At 40.2% G+C, this 26,406-nt stretch overlaps 1 protein-coding gene across 1 annotated transcript in view; it reads left to right on the top strand.

Moving 5' to 3' along the window:
* LOC139377047 (parathyroid hormone/parathyroid hormone-related peptide receptor-like) overlaps positions 1 to 25,540 on the top strand; it is a 58,020-nt gene extending 32,480 nt beyond the window's left edge. The window contains exons 6-13 of the mRNA XM_071120104.1: positions 2,404 to 2,590; positions 4,445 to 4,598; positions 10,182 to 10,242; positions 12,418 to 12,484; positions 12,665 to 12,759; positions 22,638 to 22,779; positions 23,190 to 23,231; positions 25,029 to 25,540. Of these exons, the coding sequence (XP_070976205.1) occupies positions 2,404 to 2,590; positions 4,445 to 4,598; positions 10,182 to 10,242; positions 12,418 to 12,484; positions 12,665 to 12,759; positions 22,638 to 22,779; positions 23,190 to 23,231; positions 25,029 to 25,403 (1,123 nt within the window). The 3' untranslated portion in view covers positions 25,404 to 25,540. The remainder of the gene's footprint in view (positions 1 to 2,403; positions 2,591 to 4,444; positions 4,599 to 10,181; positions 10,243 to 12,417; positions 12,485 to 12,664; positions 12,760 to 22,637; positions 22,780 to 23,189; positions 23,232 to 25,028) is intronic.
* Positions 25,541 to 26,406: the final 866 nt, after the last annotated feature.

Below are 26,406 nucleotides of genomic sequence, written 5' to 3'. Positions count from 1 at the left end.
GTTATTCAAAAGATATTGGAGAACAAGCTATGGAATGAAAAATACCAGAGTTTTGGTGCAGGTACAGCCGACTAGCGCCAAATAGCGCTATCTACCAATCGATACTTGGAGTCAAAGTATCAATAAAATATTGTCCAAAATAATATGTAACTGTATCGATTTTTTCCCCCATCACTACACTGATAAGGGTTTTTAGAATATTCTTAGCTAAATTGGCTTCATGCTCAATAATCATTTTATAGCGCTGGAGTATAACATTTGTTACCTACATTGGGTGTCTGAGAAATGCTTGGATTGACATGAAGGCAAATGTCAGAATATAGATAACCGTTTCTAGTTTGGTATAGTCTGTGTATTGACAACACAATACAAGCCAACGTAAACTTCATCAAATGCTCCCTTCAATGTTGGCAAGGGATGTTTTGAGGATAATGTGACAGATAAACTTTTGCTTGTCTGGGAGGAAATACGCATGCTCTTGGATCTGCTCAACACATGCTTGCAATTTTGTTTTTACAGCTCACTTTGAGCCCTGCAATTCAATATTTGTGCTTTTCAAGCCCCTAAATCGCAAGAATGTGTTATAGTCAGCGCGGAATTCAGCTGGCTCTAATTAGGATGAGTATTGTTCTGAAGAGTGTGAAAATACAAACACACGTGCACACACAAACACACACACACACATACGCACATGTACGTGCGCACACATACAGTACCAGTCAAAAGTTTGGACACACCTACTCATTCAAGGGTTTTTCTACATTGTAGAATAATAGTGAAGATATCAAAACTATGAAATAACACATGAAAAAGAGTTCAACAAATCAAAATATATTTTAGATTCATCAAAGTAGACACCCTTTGCCTTGATGACAGCTTAGCAAACGCTTGGCATTCTCTCAACCAGCTTTCCCTGGAATGCTTTTCCAACAGTATTGAAGGAGTTCCCACATATGCTGAGCACTTGTTGGCTGCTTTTCCTTCATTCTGCGGTCCAACTCATCCCAAACCATCTCAATTGGGTTGAGGTTGGGTTATTGTGGAGGCCAGGTCATCTGACACTCCATCACTCTCCTTCTTGGTCAAATAGCCCTTACACAGCCTGGCGGTGTGTTGGGTCATTGTCCTGTTGCAAAACAATTGATAGTCCCACTGAGCGCGAACCAGATGGGTTGGCATGTCGCTGCAGAATGCTGTGGTAGCCATGCTGGTTAAGTGTGCCTTGAAATCTAAATAAATAACAGGCACTGTCACCAGCAAAGCACCATCACACCTCTCAAATTTGGACTCATCAGACCAAAGGACAGATTTCCACTGGTCTAATGTCCATTCCTCATGTTTCTTAGCCGAAGGAAGTCTCTTCTTACTGGTGTCCTTTAGTAGTGTTTTTTTGTTGTTGCAGAAATTCAACCATGAAGGCTTGATTCACACAGTCTTCTCTGAACAGTTGATGTTGAGATGTGTCTGTTACTCATATTATTGGGGCTGCAATCTGAGATACAGTTAACTCTAATGAACTTATCCTCTGCAGCAGAGGTAACTCTGGGTCTTCCATTCCTGTGGCGGTCCTCATGAGAGCCAGTTTCATCATAGTTTGTGATGGTTTTTGTGACTGCACTTGAAGAAATGTTAAAAAATTCTTGACATTTTCTGTAGTGTACTGATGGATTGTCGTTTCTATTTGCTTATTTGAGCTGTACTTGCCGTATTATGGACTTTGTCTTTCACCAAATAGGGCTATCATCTGTATACCACCCCTACCTTGTCACAACGCAACTGATTGGCCCAAACGCATTAAGAAAGAAATTTCACAAATTAACTTTAAACAAGGCAGGTTAATTGAAATGCATTCCAGATGACTAACCCATGAAGCTGGTTGAGAGAATGCCAAGAGTGCTTTGATGACAGCTTTGCAGAAAGGGTGTCTACTTTGAAGAATCTCAAATATAAAATATATTTTGATTTGTTCAACACATTTTTTTGGTTTGGTTACTACATGACTCCATATGTGTTATTTCATAGTTTTGATGTCTTCACTATTATTATACAATGTAGAAAATGGTAAAAATAAAGAAAAACCCTGGAATGAGTATCTATGTCCAAATGTTTGACTGGTACTGTACATACAAACATGTGGAAAACTCTCCCCCCTCCCCCTCCACACACTTACCACCTTGATAAGATTTAAACCTGGGTTCCTAGTGTATTAACGGCTTAGTACTGTCAGTTTCTCAGAAGTTTTGCACGTGCATTTCTGTATTTTTCTCACTGATTTGCCTTTGGTTTGAGTAAGCCAATAGTATGACCTAGTATTACCACAGCACGACTATTGCTTGTCACTGTGAAGATTATATCTTTTTTTAAATGTTTATATAATTATCTCCTCCTCCTCCACTTATCCAGGCGGTTGCATTGTACCAGGAACTACATCCACATGCACCTGTTTGTGTCTTTCATGCTGCGAGGCATCAGCATCTTCATAAAGGATGTGGTGCTGTACTCTGGTTCTGCCCTAGAGGACATGGAGAGAGTCAGTGTGGAAGATCTCAAGTCCATCACTGAGGCTCCTCCAGCTAACAAAACCCAGTTTGTAAGTACCTAACATTATCCCCAGGCTATAGGAGGTTTAATACGTGAGAATAGTAAGTACCAGGCTAAGGGAGTGAAGTTATTGACCAAGGCACCTGTGTAATTATTTACGTACAACACATTTTCATAAATAGGGTTCTGACTGTTTTTGTGAAGCGTCTGTTCTACATGTGTTGGATCATTGTAAAAGGCCGTCCTCTAAGGGCATAGGGATCAATATTCGATATGAGTTGCTAAAGTCTTTCCAGCATTCAGTACATATGACTCTTGAGGCTTTTCATTTTAATTGTTTTATTACGGTCTCTCGCAGCATTTCTAAATAAGCTAAATCAATGCTATTTGTAAAGACTTGCCACAAAGAAAGTCTGATTTATAAAACTGGATAAGAAAGAGCAGGTGGTAGGAGAAAAAGCTAAGAGGATAAGTCTCTCTTGGCTCGCGCATATTATCAATAGTTAGTGTGCAAGCCAGGCTGAAGGAAGCAGCTACATACAGCACCAGTCAAAAGTGTGGGCACACCTACTCATTCCAGGGTTTTTCTTTATTTTTTATATTTTCTACATTGTATAATAGAATAATAGAAGCAAGCTGGTTGAGAGAGTGCCACGAGTGTGCAAAGCTGTCATCAAGGCATAAGGTGGCAAATTTAAGAATCTCAAATAAAACATATTTTGATTTGTTGAAAACGTTTTTGGTCACTACATGATTCCACATGTGTTATTTCATAGTTTTGATGTCTTCACTATTATTCTACAATGTAGAAAATAGTCAAAAAAATAAAGAAAAACCTTGAATGAGTAGGTGTGTCCAAACTTTTGACTGGTACTGTACATTAGGACCAGTAGTGGAGGTATACGCCTCATCAATTACTAAGCCTGATGGATCCGATCAGAATGTTTAGCTTAAAATGTTGATAAACGTTTAGTTCTTCACGTTTCAAGCGCAGCAATGTGCACACTGCGGTAGGCCTACGCGCAAATGTTCCAAAATGCAATTTGCGGGAAAATTGCACTCTGTCCTGAGATGGACATTTAGAGAGAGGGGAGATCTAACGATGCAACAACTATTATGGGTTGCTAATATGACAAGGATAATATCTTTAGCTGCCAGACAATGAAAGAACGTTTATTTGAAAAACAGTAGAACAGGAGAGCGGAAATGAGAAGTCTTTATAAAATAATTGCCTCCACGTTTCTATGGTGAGATTTTGGATTTAGGTTACTTTGAAACAAGGTAAGACATGCCTCATAATATGAAGTAAAACGTCAAGGTTTCATACAATTTAAGGAACCAGAAAAATATAGTGACGCTAATGATAGGCTTAAACATCTTCGGGTGGGCCGTTTGGGGGGGAAAATGGCAAAATTTGAGTATACCCACTTCTCCAGGGACCACTACACCACTGAGTAGGACAGACAGAGGCAGAGAGGTTGGCATCCCTTAGGGCGTACACAGGCTAAACTTCCAGGAATTCCCTGTTGTTTAATTCCCTGTGTATTTTATCAACCTCTCCAGGTTTGAGCAACACACAGTATTAATTGGATTAGAATACATCTTTCAATTTAAAAACCGTGCTTGGAACCTAGAAGTTTAATCATGGAGAGGCTTGAATGTTGGTTTACTCCCTGCAAAGTGACTATACATTTGTCAATGTACACACTACCCTTAGTGTTTCTGTATGTCACACAAGCCAAGCAGTATATAACAGTGCAAAGCAAGAGTGGAATCTACAGATTCAACATGTATGGCTTCAGGTCACTACACAAAGAACCTTGTGCTTGTGACCATGAAATAGCCATATTGTATTTAGTAAATTCAGTATATTAGATGTATTTGTCTGTTGTGTTTCCTTTAGATTGGCTGTAAATTAGCAGTGACCCTGTTCCTGTATTTCCTGGCCACCAACTACTACTGGATCCTAGTAGAGGGCTTGTACCTCCACAGCCTCATCTTCATGACCTTCTTCTCAGACAGGAAGTACCTCTGGGGATTCACTTTGATTGGATGGGGTATGTGATGTCATAGAAAACACATTTTTTTTACTGCAGATTCACTGCTACTAATGCAATATCTAAGCTTAAATGAACACCTTTAAAAAACACGCAGAGTTGAAGTCGGAAGTGTACATACACATTAGTCAATACATTTAAACTCAGTTTCTCACCATTCCTGACAATTAATCCTAGTAAAAATTCCCTGTCTTAGGTCAGTTAGGACCAACACCTTATTTTAAGAATGTGAAATGTCAGAATAATAGTAGAGAGAATGATTTATTTCATCACATTCCCAGTGGGTCAGAAGTTTACATACATTCAATTAGTATTTGGTAGCATTGCCTTTAAATTGTTTAACTTTGGTCACACATTTTGGGTAGCCTTCCACAAGTTTCCCACAATAGGTTGGGTGGATTGTGGCCCATTCCTCCTGACAGAGCTATTGTAACTGAGTCAGGTTTGTAGGCCTCCTTGCTAGCACACTCTTTTTCAGTTCTGCCCACAAATGTTCTATAGGATTGAGGTCAGGGCTTTGTGATGGCCACTCCAATACCACAACTTTGGAAGTATGCTTGGGGTCATTGTCCGTTTGGAAGCTTTAACTTCCTGACTGATGATGCTTTAACTTCTTGAATCTAGGGGGCACTATTTTCATTTTTGGAAAAAGAACGTTCCCAAAGTAAACAGGCTATTTTGTCAGGACAAGATGCTAGAATATGCATATAATTGACAGCTTAGGATAGAGAACACTCTAAAGTTTCCAAAACTGTAAAAACATTGTCTGTGAGTATAACAGAACTGATATTGCAGGCAGAAGCCTGAGAAAAATCCAATCCGGAAGCTCTGCGTTCCTATGCGTCCCTATTGAGCAGTGAATGAGATATCAACCAGATTCCTTTTTTCTATGGCTTCCCTAATGTGTCTAGTGTCACAATACATAGTTTCAGGCTTTTATTTTGAAAAATGAGCCTGAACGTCAACATTGAGAGACTCCAGCTGACCACTGACGCAGAGTGTTTTGTGCGTAAGGGACAAATGTGGCCATTGTTTCTCTTTCCTTCTAAGAAGCCATCTGTCCCGGTTGATATATTATCGAATAGATATTTTAAAAAACACCTTGAGGATTGATTATAAACAACGTTTGCCATGTTTCTGTCGTTATTATGGAGCTAATTTGGAATATTTTTTGGCGTTGTAGTGACCTTAATTTCCGGTCGAATTCTCAGCCAAATGTGAAGAACTAACGGAGTTATTTCGGCTACAAAAATAATATTTTGGGAAAAAAGGAACATTTGCTATCTAACTGGGAGTCTTGTGAGTGAGAACATCTGACGCTCATCAAAGGTAAACTATTTAATTTGATTGCTTTTCTGATTTTCGTGACCAGGTTGCCTGCTGCTAGCTAGGCATAATGCTATGCTAGGCTATCGATAAACTTACACAAATGCTTGTCTTGCTTTGGCTATAAAGCATATTTTCAAAATCTGAGATGACAGGGTGATTAACAAAAGGCTAAGCTGTGTTTCAATATATTTCACTTGTGATTTCATGAATATTAATATTTTCTAGTAATATTTATGTCCGTTGTGTTATGCTAATTGGTGTCAGTTGATGATTACGCTCCCGGCCGGGTCCGGGATGGGGAGTTCCAACATATCCACATCATTTTCCCTTCTCATGATGCAATCTATTTTGTGAAGTGCACCAGTCCCTCCTGCAGCAAAGCACGCCCACAATATGATGCCACCCCCGTACTTCACGGTTGGGATGGTGTTCTTTAGCTTGCAAGCCTCCCCCTTTTTTCTCCATACATAACGATGGTCATTATGGCCAAACAGTTCTATATTTGTTTCATCAAACCAGAGGACATTTCTCCAAAAAGTATGATCTTTGTCCCCATGTGCAGTTGCAAACCGTAGTCTGTTTCTTTTATGGCGGTTTTGGAGCAGTGGCTTCTTCCTTGCTGAGCGGCCTTTCAGGTTATGTCGATTTAGGACTCGTTTTTCTGTGGATATAGATACTTTTGTACCTGTTTCCTCCAGCATCTTCACAAGGTCCTTTGCTGTTGTTCTGAGATTGTTTTTGCACTTTTCGGACCACAGTACGTTCATCTCTAGGAGACAGAACGTGTCTCCTTCCTGAGTGGTATGACGGCTGCGTGGTCCCATGGTGTTTTATACTTGCATACTATTGTTTGTACAGATGAACATGGTACCTTCAAGTATTTGGAAATTGCTCCCAAGGATGAACCACACTTGTGGAGGTCTACAATTTTTTCTGAGGTCTTGGCTGATTTTCTTTTGATTTTCCCATGATGTCAAGCAAAGAGGCACTGAGTTTGAAGGTAGACCTTGAAATACATCCACAGGTACAGCTCCAATTGTCTCTAATTATGTCAATTAGCCTGTCAGAAGCTTCTAAAGCCATGACATAATTTTCTGGAATTTTCCAAGCAGTTTAACCTTTTGCGTCTACCAAACCCGGATTCGGGTTTCTATTTACAGACCTAAGCTCATTACCATAACGCAACGTTAACTATTCATGAAAATCGCAAATGAAATGAAATAAATATGCCATCTCTCAAGCTTAGCCTTTTGTAAACAACACTGTCATCTCAGATTTTCAAAATATGCTTCTCAACCATAGGAAAACAATAATTTGTGTAAAAGTGGCTAGCTAGCGTAGCATTTAGCGTTAGCATTAGCGTTAGCATCCAGCACGCAAGATTTCAACAAAAACATAAAAGCCTTCAAATAAAATCATTTACCTTTGAAGAACTTCGGATGTTTTCAATGAGGAGACTCTCAGTTAGATAGCAGATGCTCAGTTTTTCCAAAAAAGATTCTTTGTGAATTCGAAATAGCTCCGTTTTCTGCATCACATTTGGCTACCAAAAAAAAAAACGAAAATTCAGTCCTCAAAACGCAAACTTTTTTCCAAATTAACTCCATAATATCGACTGAAAACATGGCAAACGTTGTTTAGAATCAATCCTCAAGGTGTTTTTCACATATCTCTTCAATGATATATCGTTCGTGGAAGCATGTTTCTCCCCTCAATCAAATGGAAAAGTACAAGCAGCTGGCGTTTGCGCACCGAATTCCACGCAGGACACCAGGCGGACACTTGGAAAATGTAGTCTCTTATGGTCAATCTTCCAATGATATGCCTACAAATACGCCACAATGCTGCTAACACCTTGGGGGAACGACAGAAAGTGTAGGCTCATTCCTTGCGCAATCACAGCCATATAAGGAGACAATGGAAAACAGAGCTTCAGAGATTCTGCTAATTTCCTGCTTGACGCATCATCTTGGTTTCGCCTGTAGAATGAGTTCTGGGGCACTTACAGACAATATCTTTGCAGATTCTGAAACTTCAGAGTGTTTTCTTTCAAAAACTGTCAAGAATATGCATAGTCGAGCATCTTTTCGTGACAAAATATCGCGCTTAAAACGGGAACGTTTTTTATCCAAAAATGAAATAGCGCCCCTAGAGATCCAAGAGGTTAAAGGGACAGTCAACTTAGTGTATGTAAACTTCTGATCCACTGGAATTGTGATACAGTGAAATAATCTGTCTGTAAACAATTGTTGGAAAAATTACTTGTGTCATAAACAAAGTAGATGTCCTAACCAACTTGCCAAAACTATAGTTTGTTAACAAGAAATTTGAGGAGTGGTTGAAAAACTAGTTTTAATGACTCCAACCTAAGTGCATGTAAACTTCCGACTTCAATTGTATTAATCAATTCATTTGAAAAGCATTTCCTATGTCATAATGTTTCGTATAATATTTCACGGACAGCTGAATTTTGTTTGATCATTATTAACTATTCAATGTTTTGTGTGAATACTGTTATAAGCAGAACTCAAGAATAGTTCTGAGAGCTAGGCTGTACGGCTCCTGCATTGTACACACTGTGCGTAACGGTTATGTAAGCACAGCGCATACAATGTGGATGCTGTGTCGCCCAATTGCCTCGCCATATTAACAGTATATTACAAGGCAAATTTTGACTTGAACCCACTATAATAATTGGATGGAAATTGCTGTATTTTGTGTTTAATCATTATTTGTGTGATTTTATAGATCACTATAATCTGTTTTGCAGGGGTCTCAGCTGTTAACCTCTCTGGGATCGTTCGGGACGCTTGAGTCCCACCTCGCCAACAGCCAGTGAAAGTGCAGGGCGCCAAATTCAAAACAACAGAAATCTCATAATAAAAATTCCTGAACCATACAAGTATTTTACACCATTTTAAAGATACACTTCTCGTTAATCCAACCACGATTTCAAAAAGGCTTTTCGGCGAAGGCAGAACATGTCATTATGTTTGGTCAGCAACTAGTCACAGAAAGCATTCAGCCATTTTCCAGCCAAAGAGAAGTGTCACAAAAAGCAGAAATATAGATAAAATTAATCACTAACCTTTGACGATCTTCATCAGATGACACTCCCAGGACTCAATGTTACACAATACATGTATGTTTTGTTCGATCAAGTTTATATTTATATCCAAAAACCTCAGTTTACATTGGCGCCATGTTCAGAAATGCCTCCAAAACATCCGGAGAAATTGCAGAGAGCCACATCAAATAACAGAAATACTCATCTTACACTTTGATGAAGGATACATGTTTTACATAGAATTAAAGATAAACTTGTTCTTAATGCAACCGCTGTGTCAGATTTCAAAAAAGCTTCACGGCAAAAGCACAATATTAAATAATCTGAGAACAGCGTTCAGCCACAAAAGCAAGCCATACAGTTACCCGCCAAGTTGTTGAGTCAACAAAAGTCATAAATAGCATTATAAATCTTCACTTACCTTTGATCTTCGTCGGAATGCACTCCCAGGTCTCCCACTTCCACAATAAATGTTTGTTTTCTTCGATTACATCCATATTTATGTCCAAATACCTCCGTTTAGTTCACTATTCCAAAGGCACAATGCGCGAGCGCAAAATCCAGACGAAAAGTCAAGAGTTCCATTACAGTTTGTAGAAACATGTCAAACGATGTTTTCAATCAACCCTTAGGGTATTTTTATAATAAATCTTCAATAATATTCCAACCGGACAATAGCGTATTCATTACAGAGGAAAAAGAAGGAACGGCGCGCCCGCGTGACCGCGCTGTAAACAACTGATTGGCCTCAGCCTAGTCCACTTGTTGAAACAGCTTATTCGACACCCTTCCGCAATAGAAGCCTCAAACAACTTTCTAAAGACTGTTGACATCTGCTGGAAGCCTTGGGAAGTGCATTCTGGCCCCATAGACACAGCATATTGGATAGGCAGTCACTTAAATGAAACTACAAACCTCAGATTTCCCACTTCCTGGTTGGATTTGTCTCAGATTTTCGCCTGCCATATGAGTTCTGTTATACTCACAGACATCATTCAAACCGTTTTAGAAACGTCAGTGTTTTCTATCCAATACTACTAATAATATGCATATATTAGCATCTGGGACAGAGTAGCAGGCAGTTTACTCTGGGCACCTTATTCATCCAAGCTACTCAATACTGCCCCCCTGTCACCAAGAAGTTGTTGTTTTGAGATCCCATCTTGATGTTTGTTGTTGATTTGCAGGGGTCCCAGCTATGTTTGTGACAGTGTGGGCAAGTGTGAGAGCCACCTTGGCAGACACAGAGTAAGTATTGCGCTGTAATCTCAATTTGTCATCATTGATGTTGGCTCTGAACGCACAGTACTGTGCATTTGCCAGAATCGTTCATGGGAATGTGAGACAGAAACTTAGAACGTGTACGTCTTCAATTTAATCGAAACCCCATTGCAGTATTTACACGGTAGTAACTGTTTCCACATGGTTATATAAAATCACAGAATTACTTTTGAGTACTGTAGAAACATTCTACTATGAGCCTATCGCGTTGACTCCACTCAAAGGTCGATTCTGACCGTTTTCAGAATAAGAATTGTGTGTGTGCAGGCAGTAGCTTGTACACAAGGACCATGCGTAAAACATTGCTATGGCAGGTTGGATTGAATTCCAGCCAAGACTTTGGAGCCTAGGACCAGTCTGTAAGGGTTGCCAACTTCCCCATGTGTTGTTGTTACACTAGGATATACCGAAATAGATTAGTTCCTGAAAGCGATTAATTACACAATCATGCGTATCTACAGTGCCTTGCGAAAGTATTCGGCCCCCTTGAACTTTGCAACCTTTTGCCACATTTCAGGCTTCAAACATAAAGATATAAAACTGTATTTTTTTGTGAAGAATCAACAACAAGTGGGACACAATCATGAAGTGGAACGACATTTATTGGATATTTCAAACTTTTTTAACAAATCAAAAACTGAAAAATTGGGCGTGCAAAATTATTCAGCCCCTTTACTTTCATTGCAGCAAACTCTCTCCAGAAGTTCAGTGAGGATCTCTGAATGATCCAATGTTGACCTAAATGACTAATGATGATGAATACAATCCACCTGTGTGTAATCAAGTCTCCGTATAAATGCACCTGCACTGTGATAGTCTCAGAGGTCCGTTAAAAGCGCAGAGAGCATCATGAAGAACAAGGAACACACCAGGCAGGTCCGAGATACTGTTGTGAAGAAATTTAAAGCCGGATTTGGATACAAAAAGATTTCTCAAGCTTTAAGCATCCCAAGGAGCACTGTGCAAGCGATAATATTGAAATGGAAGGAGTATCAGACCACTGCAAATCTACCAAGACCTGGCCGTCCCTCTAAACTTTCAGCTCATACAAGGAGAAGACTGATCAGAGATGCAGCCAAGAGGCCCATGATCACTCTGGATGAACTGCAGAGGTCTACAGCTGAGGTGGGAGACTCTGTCCATAGGACAACAATCAGTCGTATTTTGCACAAATCTGGCCTTTATGGAAGAGTGGCAAGAAGAAAGCCATTTCTTAAAGATATCCATAAAAAGTGCCGTTTAAAGTTTGCCACAAGCCACCTGGGAGACACACCAAACATGTGGAAGAAGGTGCTCTGGTCAGATGAAACCAAAATTGAACTTTTTGGCAACAATGCAAAATGTTATGTTTGGCGTAAAAGCAACAAAGCTCATCACCCTGAACACACCATACCCACTGTCAAACATGGTGGTGGCAGCATCATGGTTTGGGCCTGCTTTTCTTCAGCAGGGACAGGGAAGATGGTTAAAATTGATGGGAAGATGGATGGAGCCAAATACAGGACCATTCTGGAAGAATACCTGATGGAGTCTGCAAAAGACCTGAGACTGCAAAAGACCTGAGACTGGGACGGAGATGTGTCTTCCAACAAGACAATGATCCAAAACATAAAGCAAAATCTACAATGGAATGGTTCAAAAATAAACATATCCAGGTGTTAGAATGGCCAAGTCAAAGTCCAGACCTGAATCCAATTGAGAATCTGTGGAAAGAACTGAAAACTGCTGTTCACAAATGCTCTCCATCCAACCTCACTGAGCTCGAGCTGTTTAGCAAGGAGGAATGGGAAAAAATGTCAGTCTCTCGATGTGCAAAACTGATAGAGACATACCCCAAGCGACTTACAGCTGTAATCGCAGCAAAAGGTGGCGCTACAAAGTATTAACTTAAGGGGGCTGAATAATTTTGCACGCCCAATTTTTCAGTTTTTGATTTGTTAAAAAAGTTTGAAATATCCAATAAATGTCATTCCACTTCATGATTGTGTCCCACTTGTTGTTGATTCTTCACAAAAAAATACAGTTTTATATCTTTATGTTTGAAGCCTGAAATGTGGCAAAAGGTCGCAAAGTTCAAGGGGGCCGAATACTTTAAGGCACTGTATATTTGTTTTCCATAAATTCCCTGTTTATCACTTACAGGTGCTGGGACCTAAGTGCAGGCAATCTGAAGTGGATTGTACAAGTGCCCATTCTAACAGCAATAGTGGTAAGTAAACATGTCAATTGAAAATGTTAATTGGCATAATGGCATTTAACATTTTCAATTGACAGGTTTAACTATCACAATTACTGACCACTATTACCACTATCGGCTTTCTGAGAGAGTTAGTAGTTGAAATATTGGGCTTTGGTGTGCTACATTGTGTCATTGTGTCTGTTATCAAAGGTGAATTTTATGCTGTTCCTGAATATAATCCGAGTTCTGGCCACTAAACTTCGAGAGACAAATGCTGGCAGATGTGACACAAGACAGCAGTACAGGTAAGAAGCCATGTTCCTTCCTGCTTTATCATGACATGTCTGCCCAAGCCCAGCTCAGTTAACCCCTACCATTGTGTTGCTGAGTTTTCATAATGCTTCAGCAAATGTACATTACCCCAGGGGCGTTGGTAGACACAATGTAAGTAACCTAATGTACAGTGCATTCGGAAAGTATTCAGACCCATTTTGTTACGTTACAGGCTTCTTTCAAAATGTATACAATCGTTTTTTTCCCTCATCAACCTACACACAATACCCATCATGACGACCTGAAAACAGGTTTCTCTAAGTTTTTGCAAATGTATTAAAAATATAAAACAAATGTAGCTCTAGGGGAATCCGGTTTCCGTTGATCATCCTTGAGATGTTTCTACAACTTGATTGGAGTCCACCTGTAGTAAATTCAATTGATTGAACATGATTTGGAAAGGCACATACCTGTTTATATAAGGTCCCACAGTTGTCAGAGCAGAAACCAAGCCATGAGGTTGAAGTAATTGTCCGTAGATGTCCGAGACAGGATTGTATCAAGGCACAGATCTGGGGAAGGGAATCAAAAAATGTCTGCAACATTGAAGGTCCCCAAGAACACTGTGGCCTCCATCATTCTTAAATGGAAGAAGTTTGGAACCACCAAGACACTGCCTAGAGCTGGCCGAACGGCCAAACTGAGCAATCTGGGCTGAAGGGCCTTGATCAGTGAGGTGACCAAGAACCCGATGGTCACTCTGATAGAGCTCCAAAGTTCCTCTATGGAGATGGGCTACACTTCCAGAAGGACAACCATTTCTGCAGCACTCTCCCAATCAGGCATTTTAGTTAGTGGCCAGGCGGAAGCCACTCCTCAGTAAAACACATGACACCTAAAGGACTCACAGACCATGAGAAACAAGATTCTCTGGTCTGATGAAACCTAGATTGAACTTTTTGGCCAGAATGCCAAGCGTCACGTCTGGAGGAAACCTGGCACCATCCTTATGGTGAAGCATGGTGGTGGGAGCATCATGCTGTGGGGATGTTTTTCAGAGACTAGTCAGGATCGAGGGAAAGATGAATGGAGCAAAGTACAGAGAGATCCTTGATGGAAACCTGCTCCAGAGTGCTCAGGACCTCAGACTGGGGTGAAGGTTCACTTTCCAACATGACAACAACCCTCAGGACACAGCCAAGACAACACAGGAGTTGCTTCATAACAAGTCTCTGAATGTCCTGGAGTGGCCCAGCCAGAGCACAGACTTGAACCCGACCAAACATCTCTGAGGAGACCTGAAAATAGCTGTGCAGCGACGCTCCCCATCCAACCTGATAAAGCTTGAGAGGATCTGCAGAGAATAATGAGAGAAACTCCCGAAATACAGGCATGCCAAGCTTGTAGTGTCAGCAAAGTACTGAGTAAAGGGTCTGAATACTTACTTAAATGTGATATTTCTGGGGGGGGTTTCATACATTTGAAAATAATTCTAAAAAACAGGTTTTGCTTTGACATTATGGGGTATTGTGTGTACATTGATAAATGTTTTTGTTTAATCATTTTAGAAAAAGGCTGTAACGTAACAAAATGTGGAAAAAGCCAAGGGGTCTGAATACTTTCCCGAATGCATTGTATATCCCTTTAACTGCCTTAAATTCCTACTGATCCTACAGCTATTGTACACAGCAATCATGTGCCTATGAACCAGTGCTATACTGTTAGCACTGTTAGCACTGCCTACAGGTTCATATGCCTCACCTAAAGCATATTCTTGTGGGAAGCTGATATAGACCACCAAGTGCTAACAGTCAGTATCTGGATAACGTGTGAAATGCTTGATAATGTATGTGATATTATCTGGGTGATTTAAATATTGACTGGCTTTCATCAAGCTGCCCACTCAAGAAAAAGCTTCTTATCAGTCAACCTACCAGGGTAGTTACAAACAGCACAGGAATTAAATTGTCAACGTGTATTGATCACATCTTTACTAATGCTGCAGAAATTTGCTTTAGAGCTGTATCCAAATCCATCGGCTGTAGGGATCACAATATAGTAGCCATATCTAGTTCCAAAGGCTGGGCCTAATATAGTGTATAAGAGGTTATACACAATGTTTTGTAATGATTCCTATGTTGTTGACATAAATAATACTTATTGGTCTGTAAAAAGGAGCAACCCAGACGCTGCACTTGACACATGTATGAAATAGTTTTATTCTAGTTACTAATAAGCATGATGAGGAATTGAAAAATTGTATGTTTGAGAAGGATGAGGCAAAAGGAATGGCAAATAAGTCTAGCTGCACAACTGATTGGCAAACATACTTCAAACTGAGAAATCATGTGACTAAACTGAATAAAAAGTAGAAACTACACTATGAACAAAATATAAATTATATCAAGAATGATAGTAACATTTTTTGGAGCTCCTTAAATTACATTTTGGGCAAAAAGGCAAACTCATCATTCAGTGAATCAGATGGCTCATTCATCACGAAACACACTGATATTGATTATTATTAATTAATTTGTTTTTCATTGGCATGATTCACATGGCATGCCAACATCAAACGCTGACACTAAACATCCAAGTATAACTGATCAAATTATGAAAGACAAGCATTGTAATTTTGAATTCTGTAAAATGAGTGTGGAAGAGGTGAAAGAAGTATTGTCTGTCAACAATGACAAGCCACTGGGGCCTGAGAATGAATGGAAAATTACTGAGGATAACAGTGGACGATATTGCCACTCCCATTTGCCATATCTTCAATCTAAGCCTACTAGAAAGTGTTTGCCCTTAGTCCTGGAGGGAAGCAAAATTGTATTCCGCTAGCCAAGAATAGTAAAGCTCCCTTTACTGGCTCAAATAGCCAACCAATCAGCCTGTTAACAACCCTTAGTAAACTTTTGGGAAAAATGTTGTTTGACCAGATAGAATGCTATTTTACTGTAAACAAATTGACACTTTCAGCATGCTTATAGGGAAGGACAGTCAACATTCAGCACGGCACTTACACAAATGACTGATGGCTGTGAGAAATTTATGATAAAAAGATTGTGGGAGCTGTGTTAGACTTCACTGCGGCTTTTGATATTATCAATCATGGAAAAACATGTGTTATGGCTTTACACCCCCTGCTATATTGTGGATAAAGAATTACCTATCTAACAGAACACAGAGGGTGTTATTTAATGGAAGCCTATCCAACATAATGCAGGTAGAATCAGGAATTCCCCAGGGCAGCTATCTAGGTCCCTTACTTTTTTCAATCTTTACTAATGACATGCCACTGGATTTGAGTAAAGCCAGTGTGTCTATGTATACGGATGACTCCACACTATACACATCAGCTACTAAATGGCTTGTCAAACCTGTATCATAATATGTAGGCAGGTTCTATAGGCCCTAGTTTTGTCAAACCTGGACTACTGTTCAGTCGTATGGTAAGGTGCCATGAAAGGGTACTTAGAAAAATTTAAATTGGCTCAGAACAGGGCAGCATGTAAATCTCTCATGACTCAAATTGGAGGAGAAATTTACTTCATCACTACTTGTTTTTGTAAGAAGTGTTGACATGATGAATGGACCAAGATGTCTGTTTAAACTACGAGCACACAGCCTCACAAGACATGCCACCGGAGGTCTCTTCACAATCCCCAAGTCAAGAACAGACTATGGGAGGTGCACAGTACTACATGGAGCCATGGCTACATGGAACTCTATTCCACATCAGGTAACTAATGCAAGCGGTAGAATCAGATTTAAAAAACGAATAAAAATACACTTTATGGAACAGCGGGAACTGTGAAAAGAGACACAGGCACAGACACGTATACACATAAGACACACACTCTACACACCCGTACACATGGATTTAGTATTGTAGATATGTGATAGTCACTGCCTGAGGGAACACACTTAATGTGTTGTGAAAAGTGTTATGAAGTGTAATGGCATGTAATATTTTAAATTGTATATAACTGCCTTGATGTTGCTGGACTATAGGAAGAGTAGCTGCTGCCTTGGCAGCATCTAATGGGGATCCTTAATAAATACAAATACAAATGTACTGTACAGATGTATTCTGTGTTATCTCCAGCATGCTGATAGAAGTATGTCATCTTTATCACACCAAAACATGCCACCAACCGTTGGGCACAAACTGGTTAAATCAACGTTGTTTCAGCGTAATTTGTCAACGTATTGTGACATGGAATTTACGAGGAAAATACATTGGGTTTGCAAAAAGTCATCAATGTTGTTTTGAAGATGACATTTCAACCACAGGATTATGTCATCATGGTTACCATTATTCAAGCTAGACAAACCGTATGTTGAATTTATACATTTGAAACAACTTCAGATTTTCAACGTTATATCCATTATCAGAAAAAAAACTACGTTTGGCAGCACCTCCTACTGGAGAGTTGATCTATCTACAGCTATCCCTTTGGTCTCCCATCCAGGACTTTAAAAAACTTAAAAAGATGAGAATGATTATTGAGAGATCATTTAATAACTAAATAGATTCGCTGTTGCTATCAAAGTCATTCCAACAGGTATGTTTAATAGAGCACATTAATGAAACTATTTCAATTTAACCCAGGGTTCAACTAAAAATAGAGCATACATATAGTCCTAGGGCTGGCGTTAAGGCGACACTAGTGTCAAACGCACACGTTGGCAATTTCAACTTGTAAAAGCCAGAACTCTGCTATTTTACAAACCTGGTGCCAGGGTTGGTAATTTACCTGTCTTATATCAGCTTGCTTGCGCTGAGGTGAGAGGGGTGGAAATATGAGATGTGTGTCCTTAAAAATGTGCCAATTTCAAGCAGCTCTACTAGTGATATTTAAGACTCACCAAAAACTGGTCTAAGCGGTAATGTGATTGGTTATGGCATCGATTTTACCAGTGGAGGCGCACAGCTTAATCAGTGGCCTATAGCCAATGTTTTATTAAAATATCATAAACAGAACAGTCAACTGACATTCCCGTTTTTTTTATTTTAATTGGACATAATTTTTGTCCATGCGAATTCTGTGAAAAGTTTGGACTCATTAGGCCTATGTTCAATGCCCATTCAATGAAAGGTGTCAGTGACTGTAGGAAGTCTGTTCAGGAAGATGAAGTTATTGCAATAGACTGCTTATTGTTTTTCCTTTATCATTTTGTTTTTAAAAAAGCATCTTGCACTTTTGTCTGTTTTCAACTGTCAACTCGCAGGATTTCTGATCGCTGTCCTTGGTGCTGAATCCGCTTGTATCCTAGACTATTTTCCAGTTTGTTTGTTTGTTTGTTTACCTTTGACGTGGCAAAGTCACTAACGGCGAGGGGAGGCTAATCTTATTCCAACGTTTGGGCAATGTCCAATTGTCTATGGCTCGAACATGCAGTGCATTTTCAAAATGCGAATGCAACGTGTGTAGATTAATATTTGCATGTTAAAACCAATAAAAACTTGATCGGCTAAATGTTTGTTATAACTAGGCCTATTGTAGGGTTACTGTATACTATTTAATGAACTATCTTGGATAGGACATCAATTCCGCCTGCCGAAGAGCCCTTAGGCCTACTTGTGCACACATTGCATTATGCTCATTGAATGAGAGATGCAATTTATTATATCATGCTTCTGACCCGATCCTATTTAGAAATATTGTTATTTGGCCTCCCGGGTGGCGCAGTGGTTAAGGGCGCTGTACTGCAGCGCCAGCTGTGCCATCAGAGTCCCTGGGTTCGCGCTCAGGCTCTGTCGTAACCGGCCGCGACCGGGAGGTCCGCACAATTGGCCTAGCGTCGTCCGGGTTAGGGAGGGCTTGGTCGGTAGGGATGTCCTTGTCTCATCGCGCACCAGCGACTCCTGTGGCGGACTGGGCGCAGTGCGCGCTAACCAAGGTTGCCAGGTGCACGGTGTTTCCTCCGACACATTGGGGCGGCTGGCTTCCGGGTTGGATGCGCGCTGTGTTAAGAAGCAGTGTGGCTTGGTTGGGTTGTGTATCGGAGGACGCATGACTTTCAACCTTCGAGCCCGTACAGGAGTTGTAGCGATGAGACAAGATAGTAGCTACTACAACAATTGGATACCACGAAATTGGGGAGAAAAAAGGGTAAAAAAATTATAATAAAAAAAAATCAGAAATATTGTTATTTAAAAAAATGGATGAATTATTTTTCGTTTTAATTTGGTTAAAGACAATTGTTTGTTTATGTTAAAGAACTCGAAGGCAATGCAATTGTCTATTTCTAGAGAAATGCAAACATTACATTTGGGAGCAGTATACTGGTGAGTGGGCATTCCCACTTTCTCTTTATATTGGATCTTTGTCCAGCTCCTGTGAAATGTTTGCATGTGTGTAAAACCATCCATATTCTAAGTTGCCTTGTTTTTTGTATATGCCCAGTATAAGCAATTATGATGCCTGTAACTGTATTTAGACATTGCCTATTTAAGACAGGTTGTTGTTTCATTATTATTAGGATTTTATTATAATTATATACTGTATTTTTAGGCATTATCAATAGCTTGTTGAATTGAATTTAGCTTATTAACTACGTTTGGCATGTCCAGACCGCAATTTACAGTAGGCCTAGCCCCTATATCAGTGTGAATGCTATAGTCTATGTTTAACAATGTATTCTAATATTGAAGCAATGCAATTAGAAGAATGTGGACTGCAAACATGTTCAACATATTTAGCAAATATGAGGCAGGCTATTTAACAAACTAGGCTATAGCAGACTAATATTCTATTGGAGTTAATGACGACACAATACATAAAAGACCGTAAATACACAAGTACACAAGCATCCACATATTAAGCCATGGACCACGTTCTGATTGGCTAGTGTGGTGTTAAGCCCCGACACAGCCACAACTTGTTTATTCATCAAATCCCAGCTCTTCCGCGCCACCGCCAGCTACTGCACCCCTAATTCCTGTTGTGAAATTAGCTAAAATATTTCTGACACACCCCTGAAGCTATAGCGCTACCGCCAGCGCGAAGATTCATCATTGTAAATCAAATCAAACTTTATTTAAAGTGCATTTTAAGTTTTCTTCGATTTAGTCCTATTCTTTAACTTTGATATTTGGTTGAGATGGAGAAGTGAATCCAACATATCAATTATTAATTTGAAGACGAACTGGATATTCAGAGTTCAGTGTGTCAAATCGGAGGGCATGTTGTCCGGTCCTCTGGCAGTCTCTATGGGAGTGCTACAGGGTTCAGTTCACGGGCCGACTCTTTTCTCAGTATATATTAATGATGTTGCTCTTGCTGCGGGCGATTCCCTGATCCACCTCTACGCAGACGACACCATTCTGTATACTTCTGGCCCTTCCTTGGACACTGTGCTATCTAACCTCCAAACAAGCTTCAATGCCATACAACACTCCTTCCGTGGCCTCCAACTGCTCTTAAACGCTAGTAAATCCAAATGCATGCTTTTCAACCGTTCGCTGCCTGCCCCCGCAAGCCCGACTAGTGTCACCACCCTGGATGGTTCCGACCTAGAATATGTGGACATCTATAAGTACCTAGGTGTCTGGCTAGACTGTAAACTCTCCTTCCAGACTCATATCAAACATCTAAAATCAAATATAGAGTTGGCTTTCTATTCCGCAACAAAGCCTCCTTCACTCACGCCGCCAAACTTACCCTAGTAAAACTGACCATCCTACCGATCCTCGACTTCGGCGACGTCATCTACAAAATAGCTTCCAATACTCTACTCAGCAAACTGGATGCAGTTTATCACAGTGCCATCCGTTTTGTTACTGAAGCACCTTATACCACCCACCACTGCGACCTGTATGCTCTAGTCGGCTGGCCCTCGCTACATATTCGTCGCCAGACCCACTGGCTCCAGGTCATCTACAAGTCCATGCTAGGTAAAGCTCCGCCTTATCTCAGTTCACTGGTCACGATGGCAACACCCACCCGTAGCACGCGCTCCAGCAGGTGTATCTCACTGATCATCCCTAAAGCCAACACCTCATTTGGCCGCCTTTCCTTCCAGTTCTCTGCTGCCTGCGACTAGAACGAATTGCAAAAATCGCTGAAGTTGGAGACTTATCTCCCTCACCAACTTAAAACATCTGCTATCTGAGCAGCTAACTGATCGCTGCAGCTGTACATAGTCCATCGGTAAATAGCCCACCCAATTTACCTACCTCATCCCCATACTGTTTTTATTTATTTAATTTTCTGCTCTTTTGCACACCAGTATCTCTACCTGCACATGACCATCGGATCATTTATCACTCCAGTGTTAATCTGCTAAATTGTAGTTATTCGCCTACCTCCTCATGCCTTTTGCACACAATGTATATAGACTCTTTTTTTTCTACTGTGTTATTGACTTGTTTATTGTTTACTCCATGTGTAACTCTGTGTTGTCTGTTCACACTGCTATGCTTTATCTTGGCCAGGTCACAGTTGTAAATGAGAACTTGTTCTCAACTAGCCTACCTGGTTAAATAAAGGTGAAATAAATACAAATAAAATATTGAATTTAGTTTGGTTGTCAATGCAACCAAATATCAACATTTGAAGGAAATGTACTGTGTCCTCTGCTTTTATAGTTCCATCTGTGCCACTGACTTAGTCTGACTTTAATTCCAGTTTGTCTACAAATTTAAAATGTCAGATTTACGTCTCCATCTCAACCAAATATCAAAGTTAATGAATTGGACTAAAAAATATAAAATCAAACTTTAAATTGACTTTAAATCAAGTTTAATTTGATTTTGTCATATACTTTACCTTAGATTTTTTGTTGATAGAAATGCATGGGGTCAATTTCACGCCATATGTATTGAATTCAAAATAAAATAAATTGTGAACATGAAAATAAAGATGAATGTAAACATATTTTTGAGGACGCCTGTCACCCATCCTAAAAAATACGTTTACATTCTCAACTTTATTGTCATGTTCACGATTTATTTTATTTTGAATTCAATACATATGGCGTGAAATTGACCCCATGGAGATATAAATAGCCTGTTAACGTGTCAACAATACAATTATATGTTGAATTCACATTTCCAACTTAACCACAAATAAAATATAAAGAACACGATTAAGCCAGTGGCTCAGATGAAACTAGCCAATCATTTAGATGCATCTCCTTTAAATGTTGATGTTTGGTTGAGTTGTCAACCAAACACAGTTCAATACTACTTTTGTAATACTGTTTAAAGTATTCTTAGAAACTAATAGAACACTATTTATTACATTTTAAAATGGCCATATTTTGAGGTTACTGTCACTATATAAGTCTTATGTAATCATAGAAAGTGTGTATGTTCAAGATAGCATGCAACGGTTGCAGGTCTGTGGAGATATTCACAATTGCTATAATAATCTGTGCAGAATCTCGAACAGCATTTATCACTGAGCCCTGTACTTTTAATGTTATCTCAGCTGCAATCCAGGTCATTTGGTTGTGCTATTAGAGGAAACACATTGATTCATTAAGTTGTATAAATACAACATATCTGAACTGTGTTGTGCTTTGAAATGGTTGAAATCTCAATGATAAAATATTTAGATGACAACTAAACCAAAAATCTTACATAGGTTTTTCCTTTGGAATTTGTTTATGCATTTAGAAGGTTGAAAACCATAGTGATAACATGGTAATTCAACAAACTGCTGGATGTCTTTTTGAGTGGGCGAATAAAGGTTGACTCATTTGATCAACGTCTCAACAAAATATTACCCAAATATCCACGTTGAAATGTCGTAGTGTGCCAAGTGGAGCAGTCATGTCGGTAAAAATGAATAATACAGTGAACATATCTATTATGATATAACATTTTATCTCCCCGTGACAACTGTCACACACAGTAAATGTCAAAATGAATCACTGCTATTATTCATTCTCTCCACAGGAAACTGTTGAAGTCTACTTTGGTCCTGATGCCACTGTTTGGCGTTCACTACATCGTGTTCATGGCCATGCCTTATACTGAGGTAACTGGAGTCCCCTGGCAGATACAGATGCACTACGAGATGCTCTTCAATTCATTCCAGGTACTGACTGGTCTTGAACCGCATGGATGAATGAACAAACAACCAAATTATGTTTTACTGCATGTGGGTTTAGTCACAGGCAGCCAGCAATGGATCTGAAATGATGAGCTGCTGCAGTACTGTAAAAAGGAGATATATCAATCGGCCAAAGTCCACTATGGGGCACTGCATATGCTGTAGTGGTGTGCTACACATAATTAAGTATTGAGTTGTGATGAAACTTTAATGAGTAAAATTAGAGAGAGCTGCGCAGCTCAGTGTTTTTCAGAGTAGGCAGCTGGTGTCAGTGACTTGAACTGTCAATTGAGATTGCATGACATTCGTCTAAAGTGCTCTGGATAGATGCTCAGGTCAACCTGTGTACTTTGAGTCATACGCAAACTTGTAATAATGGTTTATCTTCTTTCCAGGGATTCTTTGTGGCAATTATATATTGTTTCTGCAACGGGGAGGTAAGGACAACGTTGAACAATTTTATGAAGATTTATCTGTGAAAATGTCTTCAAGGAAATCCTAATAGATTATAGTATATTATTTAAGACACTATGTAATCCTGATATATAATATTGTGCTCGTAATTAATTGCAGTCACAGCATGCACACAGCATGCACACAGTATGCACACAAAAAAACCTCAGGCTCAATTATTGTATGCAGGGATGTGCACAGACCTTTCATGGGGCATGTTCTCAAAATGAAAAAGGTATATTTACTTATGCAACACATTTACTCATCACACATTGTAAGCAAGTTAGCGACAGTGCCTCTTGGAGGCATGATTGACATTGGGAATAGAGGGCGATCAGCTGATTATTGATGTAAATATGCTAAAAAAAAAAAGATGTATATCTTCAATGCTCTTAAATAATAACCTCATATTATAGCCTAATGTTCATTGTTATTTTAGTTTATGGTGGTTAACTAGAGTCTAGCCTACCTGTGTTCAGTGCTTCGTTTGTTAATTTGGGAGGAACAAAAAGTGAGCGAGAGAGGGGGGTCACCTAGGGAGCACTGAGGTACCGGAACGCCTTTAAAAAAAATACATTGCGGCTATAATAAAGAATTGCATGCATATCATCACATTTGCGTAGTGGCATAGAGAAGTAGCCCAGAGTAGAGGTGCACACAGAAGTTGCACATATGGGGAACATTTTTAGTAGCCTAGGGTCAGAAAACAGTTTGCCTTTTTTATAAACGCATTTTCTGCAATTCCACATCATTTTACATGACTGTGGAGACTTTATCAGAATGATGTTTAATACCGCACAAATGATCAAAATGACAAGCTACTTTGACAGTGACTGACTGAGAGGCCAAGGTGTGTGGAGACCCACATTATGGTACAATAGGAGGAGGAAATTAGTCTTAAGAAAGCTTTCCAGTTTCACTGACTCACCCTATGACGTCTCTTGTAAACAATGTTCACTCAATAGGCCCATTTGGAAGTTGAAAGATTGCTCTTCTCTTTTCAGCAGGGGCCATTTGCTTTCCAACCTGTGTTTTCCCACGACTGTATCTGAAATATTGTGAAAGGCCTGTTTTGACTGCATGCTGTTCACTGACAGATTTGCCGTGTGTTCCCGACTGCCTTGTTATAGGGTTACACACAATCCACAGCTAGGCACTTTTTTGTTCCTCTGTGGCTAACTTATAGGCCTACTCATGGTGAAGTAGGCTATTGAGAAGTATTTCATTAATTTCTGAACAGACAGCAGTAATTCTATAACTTTGGCAAATTTATTTCAATTTATCGGGGGTGCTGCAACACCAGCACCCTTCCCGCGGCTATGATTCTATAAGGAAATACATTGTGAAGGGCTGCTGCCAACCAACCAGACAGATATTGATGATGTAAATCAAGGGTTAATCAAATGTTATGCAGTACTGTTTATATTTAAACTAGGTAGCTTACGACACACACACACACTCAACCGGTGACCTGCATCACAAGCCATGCATGTTTGGATACCGGGCGCACGTGAGCTCCGTACAGGACAGGCCAACGGATGGGGGGTGGTGGGGTGCCGAGCTTGACGGCGTCTCGACGACAGTGGGTTCAGAACAACGACGACTAAAACTGTATTTAAAAAACGTTAGACCACCCAAAAGGGTACTTGACTAGTGGGAGAGCAAAGGGGAAAATGCTCGGCCACAGGTAGACACATATCTGTGCACGTGCCTGATTTAAATTCCACTGTCGGGTTTAGATTTACTTAGTGACAATCTTATTTCTATCCATCTTCCTTTAGGTCCAGGCAGAAATGAAGAAAACCTGGAGCAGGAGGACACTAGCTCTGGACTTTAAACGGAAAGCCCGTAGTGGCAGTAACACATATAGTTATGGACCTATGGTGTCTCACACCAGTGTAACCAACGTCACTGCCCGGGGGCCCCTGGCCCTCCATCTCACCACGCGCCTTGGGGCCCCAGTCACCGTCAACGGGCACCGGAACCTCCCGGGGTATGTGAAGAACGGTTCCGTCTCCGAGCACTCTATCCCTTCCTCGGGACAGGAGTTACACATTCCCGAGGAGGAGCAGCTATCCAATAACACGCCACCGCATTCTGTTGAGGAGGAGAAACCCTCGCCTGTGGTTGAGGAGGAGCGAGAGACCGTTATGTGACGTTCATGTGACCTCTAGTGAAAGACAGTCATGTCAATAGCCCCTCCGTTGTGAGGACGATCTCTGTAGGAATGAGTCATGGAACATAGCACCAGTCATTATTCTCAGGATGTTACACAGTAGGAGGATGGCTGCCTTTTGTCGACACTGCCAGTTTTTCTCCTGTGAATCGAGCCAGAATATTAGTGGGTGGATAAGGACTGGAGGACAAAGGCTCAAGGCTAAAAGGGTACCTCAGTGTTTGAGGTGAGCCACCAACACAGACAATCACCTTCTGTACTGTAGCAAACACCGCCGCTCTTTCTGAGACTATTTCCACCTGCCATACGGACAAGAATTCATATTTGTTTTGTTTTATTTCAATGAGTTGCAGCAGGTACTTTATATTTGATGAAAACCAACTTGCAGATTTTTAGCTTTTTCACATTCTAAAGCTATTATAAAACTTGTGGATCGTGAATGGTCTGTGGCTGGACAGTAGGCTAATGTGTCTGTCTGAAACCTACAGCGGTGATAGTGCACAGGTCCTGTGGTTGAAGGTGTCTAACAGCATATGTAGGTCCTCATTCTGGCAGGAGCATGTTAGCTGATGTTAGTGTAGCGGATGGATAAGTTAGCATACAGCCCACTAGCTTACATCTGTTACATTAGGAACTCCTAGTGATACGAGGAAATGCCTGGCTGCAGTTGCCTCTGCCCGCATGGTTGGGGAGATCTCACTACATTTCGATTGGTTTGAAAAATGGATGTCAATTCAGAAAACCTAACCCACTTTGATGTAAAAGGGAATCAAACTCAGGTACTCCAAACCCACCATTCTAGTGCATCACTTTGAGCTAGTGTGTACTGTAGTTTGAGGTGTGCTGGCTTCTAGTGTTGATTTATATGGAGGAAGGCCAATGGAAGGCTTTTCTCCATGATTATCAACTTTTTGTACAGTTTTTATTTTTGCTATTTAAAAGATACTATCCTGATATTCAACAGTGTAATGACTATGGAAGGT

The sequence above is a fragment of the Oncorhynchus clarkii genome, chromosome 20, assembly GCF_045791955.1.
Source record: "Oncorhynchus clarkii lewisi isolate Uvic-CL-2024 chromosome 20, UVic_Ocla_1.0, whole genome shotgun sequence".
Taxonomy (NCBI): domain Eukaryota; kingdom Metazoa; phylum Chordata; class Actinopteri; order Salmoniformes; family Salmonidae; genus Oncorhynchus; species Oncorhynchus clarkii.
This window is presented reverse-complemented; position numbering and strand designations above follow the sequence as displayed.